Raw genomic sequence first — 7697 nt, 5'->3', positions numbered from 1 at the left:
GAAATGAGATCGAAGTTGAGCATTTATTGCGCTTTCCGGAATGACTTTAATCACATTTCGTATAAACGGTAGTAACGGTAGCAAATCTTTTGGAGATTGCTTGAAGAACCTTTCAAGTTCGTAGGGAAATTCTTTCAAAAGATCAATTGTTGATTTTGAAAGCGCTCCTGATTCTTTTGACTATAAAGCGATGACGAAAAGATAAATAATATACATTTAATAAAAATAAATTCGTGTTAACGAATAGTTTAATGAAATTTTAATTGATGTTATAATTTCAAAGAAAAATGGCATACATCCAATCTGTCATAAATTGACAAAAGTTTTTTCATGTAAGGTTGAATCGAGTCAGTTGTATTAATAGATCTGAGTAATTCAAAAGCTCGAATAGGACATTTGCAAGTTTGATCATAATCATCTAAAAATACATCGCACATGCAGTCAGAAAGTTGTTGCAATTGTTCTTTGATGTCCTCATGAGCATTTAATTTTAAACTCAATAAAAACTCGATTACAATTTTTTGAAATTCTGATCGTAATGGATTTTTGCTTTGATGTAAAATTTTTAGATACTTACATAGTCGCTCAATCATATTTGGTAATTTCTGTGAGCTTTTTATGATCTCTGATTTTGCATACAGCTTTGTAAGGACATCAAAAATTTCCGAACGGACATCTGGTTTAATTTCTTTTTCGACCAATGCATCAAGAGTTTTGAAGTATTCTTCGAGATCTGTGTCCATGACTCTTCAAAATAAAGGTTTGACTTTTTTCACCAATCGTCAATGTTTGAAAGTTCTTCAAATTCAAGTTCCAAGTGCAAGAAAAAAAGTGTTGGAATAAACAATAACTATATGACAAAATTTTTTGTGCAATAATTTTATAACGTAATTGATCGAAGATATTTTATTATTATAAATCAAATTAAAGTTATGTGGAGAACCCCTTCAAATTCAACTCAACTTAAAAATCGTGTTGTTGCAGCTATTGGTTGTAGGTTTGTTCAAGTGATGCTTCCAAATAGATATTTGTAAGAAAATATTTAGCCTTGTTACTGCAGAGACTCTATTAAAAAAAACTAGTTGGAATGTTGACAGTTATGCTCACTTATCTTTTATAATTAATTTTTGTTAATTGATATTCACTTTTTTATTTCAGATGCAATTGCTGAATTTAAAAGAAACAGACGATTATATCCTATTGAATCAACAAAATCTGATCCACCAAAGCAAAATCCTAAAATAGAAAATTTTTATAGTACTTACAAATGTTTGGAAACTATTCTCTTTTTGAAATTTAGTATGAAAAAATTTTTTTTTGCTTTTAAAATAAAAGCTCCTGAAGAGGACGCTATTCTTGCACCAGAATTTGAAAAACTTATTAGCGATCTTGGCGTTGAACCAGATGATATTGTAGTACTTATACTGGCTTGGAAATTCAAAGGTTCTGCGATGTGCCAATTCACCCATTCTGAATTTGTAGATGGATGCACATCTTTGAAGTTTGAAAAATTGCTTGTAATTTGTTACAAACGTATTTATATTAACTATTGTTAATAGTGTTACGGATATTGCATCATTGAAAAGAGCGCTTCCTACACTTCGTTCGTCCATTTCTTCAGAAAGTGATGTTTGTCAGATAAGCAAATCGTTAGTTTTTGTTAAATATGAGTTTGAATTATCAGTTTGCAGAATTTTATCGATGGTCATTTACATATTACCAAGAAGAAGAACGATCAAAGAAACTTCGTGTGTATTTGTTGTTACTATTTCTTCGCATGCAAAAAAAAACTGATATTATTGATTGTTGTTTCTTTTTATTTTTATATTTGTTCTATTTAAAATTCGCTATTCAAAAACAGCTACCGATACTTGCGTTGCTATGTATGAATTGTTATTGAAAGGAAAGTTTCCAAATCTGGAAGAATGGCTCGACTTTTTAAATGTATGCGATAGAAAACCTCTATAAAAAAAGCAAAAATATTTTTAATAATAATTTTTAATTTTTAATTTGTGTGTGGGTTGGCTGATGGGTCATTTATTTTTTCTTCAAATTTTTAATATTGCTTCAAATGTCTTCCATTAACTTTCCTTGTTTAACAATATTTGATCCTATTTCTTCTTTTATATATTATTTATATATATAGAAAAAGAATGCTCCATTCATCACGCAAGACACATGGAATTTGACCTTGGACTTTTTTAAAGAAGTGAGAACTGATTATTCAAACTTTGATGCAGAAAGTGCTTGGCCTCTTCTTCTTGAACAATTCGTGGAATGGGTGAAAGGAGGAAAGCCCTCGCTTTCGAAGAAGAAATAATTGTGTATGTATTTGTCATCCCTATCTGTCTATCCGTCTATCTCTTCAGTAATTTCTCAATATAAATAATTCGATAAAAAGTCAGATTGTAATTCGTGATTGTTTTTGGAAGAAAATGTTTTTTAATTCAAAACATTCGTTTATCCTGTGTTTGTTGTCATCTCATTTACTGTTAATGAATATTTATCATTCAACGATTTTCTTCTGTGTTGTTATCCATCTTCAAAAAGAAATAGTTAACAAACACAACATAACTCCTTTTGAAAACATTGAAGTTCTGATCTCTACGATATTAATTCTTTTATTAAGCAACAAAAACGAACAATCAATTTTGCGAAATTTTTTAGTAATTCTTGAATTAAAAATCTCATGGTGCAGGTGATGAGAAGGCTTGACACAAGAAAAAGGAAAACTCAGTTTGAAAAAAGCTGCACGATTGACAAAGAATGAAGGAAATTTTTGTTATTTATTCGGTTATAATTTAAAGGAAAAATATGCTCTATTCCCTTGTAATTACTTTTATGTTATTCTATTCGGCTTTGAAATGATTAAGATGTGAATAATAAAATGTCCTTTGAAGAAAAAAATTCTGCAGCAAATATGAAGTTGATGATGCAATGACTTTAAATGTTAATTCAAACAAAGTTTGTTTGAAAGCGCGGAAATTGTTCTAACAGAATGAAATAATGTTTTTTGGCACTGAATTTGCAGATTGGGTCAAAAAAGGCCAAAAGAAACCAATGCGCCAAATGTTGCAAATCACGGCTGTTCGATTCTCTATCAAAAAGCACTGTCTCGTTTTCGGCTTTCTTGAAATGGGAGCGATTTCCTTGTTGTGAAAAGCAATTGCATTGTGTTTTGGAAGCAAAAGGAATATTTATTTATCTTTTTCCTATGACAGGAATAACTCTAGTTTTTTTTCCAAGTTTTGCTTTCATCAAACTTTTCATTCCTTTCCTATTCTCAAATCTGCTTCGTCCTCATATGGCTCAACCAGCAAATAGTCGCTATCTTTCCTAAATATTGACGATACAGAAAAGGGATACTGTTGTTTGTGAAGCTGTATTACTCCGTTTTTCTTCATCGTGTCTGGCTTCACTCTCGCTCCAAGCTGATCCTCAACAAGGAGAGATAGTTCCTCCACAATTGTTGCGTCCTTTTCGTACAGAAGTTCTCCCAAGCATGTTGATTGCCCAGAAGGAGAAGTCAGATAAACCAGTAGTCCGCAATTCACTTATAATAAAAGATAATGAATATGTTTAAAAAGAGAAGGGAAATTTGTTCATCAGAATTGCTTTTTGGTTGTTATGAAAGCAAAAGAAATCAAACTCTTTGATTTTGTTTTTTCCATTTCGTTAAGAATGTTTAATTGTCTAGAAATGGACTCTCCAGATAGTGGGTCAAAAGCCATTTTACGACTCTTTGGAGTTGATAAATTATGGGAAGATGCTGAAGTTGTGGCATGCGCTTTCGGTTTTAAATTAACTTTTGATGTGAGACGTGGAATTCTGGAAATGCTAATTGTTCCTTTCTGATTTTCGGTGGAAGAAATTTTTGAATCGAGGTGTCTCGGCCTTGAAGAACCCAATGTGTTTGCTTGTGAATCTAGTGTTGTTGCAGTTGTATGATTCGGTGTTGTTGCACTTTATAATTTTAACTTTTTCTTTAAACATAAAAAAAAAGGAAAATAGTTTCAAACGGTTTTGTCTGTGCTTGAATAAGAGAAGCACGAGAATTCCTTTTTGTACTCTCTTGCATTCTTCCATGGCAAACGCTTTCATGTTTCTTAATTCGCTCAGAGAAGAATAGTCTCCCGCATTTTTGACACTGAACCCTGTCCTCATTTACAGCTAAAATAATATCAAAGAGTTCATTGAAAAAGAAGGTGGATAAAGAAAAAAAAAATGAACAGAAAATTCATACTACTTTTTTCTTGTTTCAAATCAACATCAACATTTTGAACTTCTTTCAAAATATCCTCTCTTTTAATTTTAACAGGTTGCTCGTATGTAATGGCATTAGATGGAAGAGACAAAGTTTGCTTGTTCATTGATGTATTTGCTTTTGTTTGTACAAACTAATGAAATAAAAAGTAAAAACAATCAATTTTAATCATAAAGCATTTTTATCAACAATAATAAATAAATAAATTCTTTGAATAAATAGCATGCGTTATGTTTGGCATTTCCGTTTACATTATTTAGTTCTCCTATGGAAGAGACAGAAGATTTTGAAAATAATGAACCCATTCTAAATTATAATTATGGTTATCAGAAACTATTATTTGTTTCGAAAAATCATAACGAAAATTAATCGCAATGTGAAAAAAATACAAAGTCAACATAAACACCGTGAAAAGACTTGGTATTTTTAACCAATATTCTACTGAAATTGGGTTTTATTAACCCCAATAGTTGAATTGACTCAGTTATAAATAAATTTTCAAATATCTGGACAAGTTTTGAATGAATTATCATAACATTTCATCAATAAATGCACGGGCATTTGAAATTTCTCTTTTTTCATTATTTCTATGTTTTTATTGATATTTTTTTGGAAAACAATTTGATAAGATGTGACTTATTGAGTATTTATTTTATGCATAGAAATAATGTTTAATTTTTACTTAATATGACACAAACAAATCATGCGACATTTATTATTCGAAAATTGGTAAACTTATTATTCAAAATAAATCGAATTGAGTATTTTAAAACAAAAATATTTTACAAAAATTAGTAACTGGATGATTGTTTGCAACTAATTATAAAATCGGATGTTTTCAATTTTCGAAAAAATATGAAATATTGCGAGATTGATTTTTAAATTTAATTTTTATTCAAATCAAAATTTACTGTTTGAATGTTTTCATTTGCATTCTGACATTCAAACATTCAAAAGTGATGGATCATTTAAATGAAAACGTCTGTTTTTCATTCATCTCAAACTTTTAAGCTTGTATTTGTTGTTTCCTTTTCAGCATTTGATTGATTATTTGGGTGATCATTTTTTTAAATAATGATTATTACGGAATATATTTAATTTTCCTATTTGCAGTTAATTTAAAAAAGAATTTTTTAAAAATGTCACATGATATCAAAATTTTGTCTTTCAAATGCATGTTGTCACTTAAAGAAATAGAAAGTCATAAATGTATTTCACATAAACATTTGATTGATTTCAAAGTATTTGAGACAATCAGTTAATTCAAAGTTTTGGATAAAAAAATTTAACAATAATTACTTTAAAAAAATAATGCACGGGGAATTATGATCATCCATTTGTTGACAAAATTGCACGAACTATCTCAAACATTGGATTATGAAATAATTGTTATTCATATTTCATTTGAATGAAAAATATCCAATGAAAGACGAAGAACCTTTGAAAAATCGATCCACCGACAAAAGTTATGATTTCAAAAACAATCAACCAAATTAATATGGATTTATAAGAAAGAATTCAAACTTAAATATGTCCTCTTTTTTTTGGAAAAAAATCTTTAAGCATGGAAATAGTTGTTTTTTTTTTTTTTTTTTAAAAAAAAATGGTTTGAAATAAGTTATATTTGATTGTTAAATTTTGTTTTTGTTGTTTGCAGCTATTTTTTTGACAATGCATATAATATTGTCCTTTTGAAAAAAAGTTAAATATTGGTGATAATTTTTTTAATCATATTTTTGCTTTCAAAATTTTCGATCCAAAAACTTCTTATTGAATATCAAAAAAAGAACACTGAAAAAATAAAAGACTTTAAAAAAATATCTTCATCTTTGATTCAATAAAAACATTTGTTTTTTTTGAAAAAAAGAAGGTACAATCCCAATAAACGGACATAACCCATTATTAAATATGGAAAATTCAAATAAAAAATTAGAAATATCCAAATTGAGCCAAACCTTCAACGATGAAGATAAAACCGTTGATTTTCTTGTGGAAAGGAATCTGGTTAAGAAGCAAATTTACTGTGGCAAATGCCAAAAGATGATTGGATTCAAAAAAGAAGCAGATGAAAGATTTCGCTACCGTTGCCAACACCAATCAGTCAGCATAAGGAAAAATACAGTTTTTGAAAAAATCCGAATAAAAATGCATCAATTTATGAAACTGTCACTGTACTTTTGGATAAACATTACAGCAAAACAGGCAACTTTACTTACAAATCTATCCAAAAACACGGTCTGCCACATTTATTCTCTTTTTAGGAGAGCCGTATCTCGGGAAATGCAGATTATGAAGAGAAGGATTGGTGGAGTCAACAGAATAGTTCAAATTGATGAGATGCTTTTATTTCGCAGAAAATATAAAAAAGGAAGAAAAAAACCTCAGCAGTGGGTTTTCGGAGGTATTGACGTCCCTCAAACAGGAAAAGGAAAAAGCAATATGTTTATGGAAATGGTTCCAGATAGAAAAAAGCACACTTTACATTCTTCGGTGAGAAGAAATATTGAATTAGGTTCAATAATTAACAGTGACAGCTGGCGGGCCTACAATGGAATGGAAAATCTTGGTTACACACATAGAATGGTCAATCACAAAAAGACATTTATTAATTAAGAAACAAACACTCACACCAACCGCATTGAAGGTCTCTGGTCCTTGTTTCGTAAAAGCTTACCACCACATGGAGTCAGACATTCAGTAATTCAATCATATATGGATTCTTTCGCTTGCAAAAGGCAAGAAGACAGCACTTATTACACCTTTTTGGATACCTTGGCTGTCAATAATATTTATGAACAAATGGAAGTTTGAATTTTTAATTTTTTTTTTTCTATTAACTTTTTTTTCTTTTTTCAGATGAAATAAAAAATATCGATGAATCAGAATGCCACAAGTTGAAGCACATAACATACCAAGTTATTGTTTTCTATTTGTTCATTTTTCAAACCATTCAGTGTTATTCTTTATTAATTTTTATTGAGCAAACAATAAAAAAATATAATTGTCTTTATTTTAATTTTCAAAATACAGCACCCACCAGCACTTTTCATTTTAAACATATCTTCAACAAAAAGACATGATTCTAACATTTGAATTTATTTCTTTTTTCTTTTTTCTCATTAAAAATTATGGGTTATGTCCGCCAATTGGGATTGTACCAAAAAGAATAATTACTCTTTTCCTCTTTTAAATCAAAAAAATGACTTTCAAAACACTAACAATCTTTTTGAAATCAACTCCCCGAAAAAATATTTGGTTTCAAAAATAATCACTCATATTATTGGAACAAATTAATAAAAAAAATTTCCAATTTCAACGATGATGATTTTAGTAACATATGTTGCAAAATTCTTGCATTTTACAAAAAAATCAACGATTTGTTCCAAACTTTTTCCACAGCCTTATCATGACAAGTCTTTCATTTTCGTGTCAA

General features: G+C 29.3%; 2 protein-coding genes across 2 annotated transcripts; one reads left to right on the top strand and one right to left on the bottom strand.

Moving 5' to 3' along the window:
• Positions 1 to 932: 932 nt before the first annotated feature.
• On the top strand, positions 933 to 2515 carry MONOS_6086 (putative leucine zipper protein; the record flags this gene model as incomplete). The annotated part of the gene is made up of 7 exons (XM_067876291.1): positions 933 to 993; positions 1159 to 1269; positions 1336 to 1501; positions 1560 to 1629; positions 1685 to 1748; positions 1862 to 1944; positions 2147 to 2515. 7 exons carry the CDS (start codon positions 933 to 935, stop codon positions 2318 to 2320), a joined length of 729 nt encoding a protein of 242 aa, XP_067723944.1. The 3' UTR covers positions 2321 to 2515.
• A 751-nt stretch (positions 2516 to 3266) lies between these two features.
• On the bottom strand, positions 3267 to 4370 carry MONOS_6087 (uncharacterized protein; the record flags this gene model as incomplete). The annotated part of the gene is made up of 4 exons (XM_067876292.1): positions 3267 to 3553; positions 3650 to 3963; positions 4020 to 4170; positions 4244 to 4370. The coding sequence occupies 4 exons, from the start codon at positions 4368 to 4370 to the stop codon at positions 3267 to 3269; spliced, it is 879 nt and encodes a 292-aa protein (XP_067723943.1).
• Between the last annotated feature and the right edge of the window lie 3327 nt (positions 4371 to 7697).

The sequence above is a fragment of the Monocercomonoides exilis genome, assembly GCF_001643675.1.
Source record: "Monocercomonoides exilis strain PA203 chromosome Unknown scaffold35-1074681, whole genome shotgun sequence".
NCBI classification, from domain to species: Eukaryota; Preaxostyla; order Oxymonadida; family Polymastigidae; genus Monocercomonoides; species Monocercomonoides exilis.
This window is presented reverse-complemented; position numbering and strand designations above follow the sequence as displayed.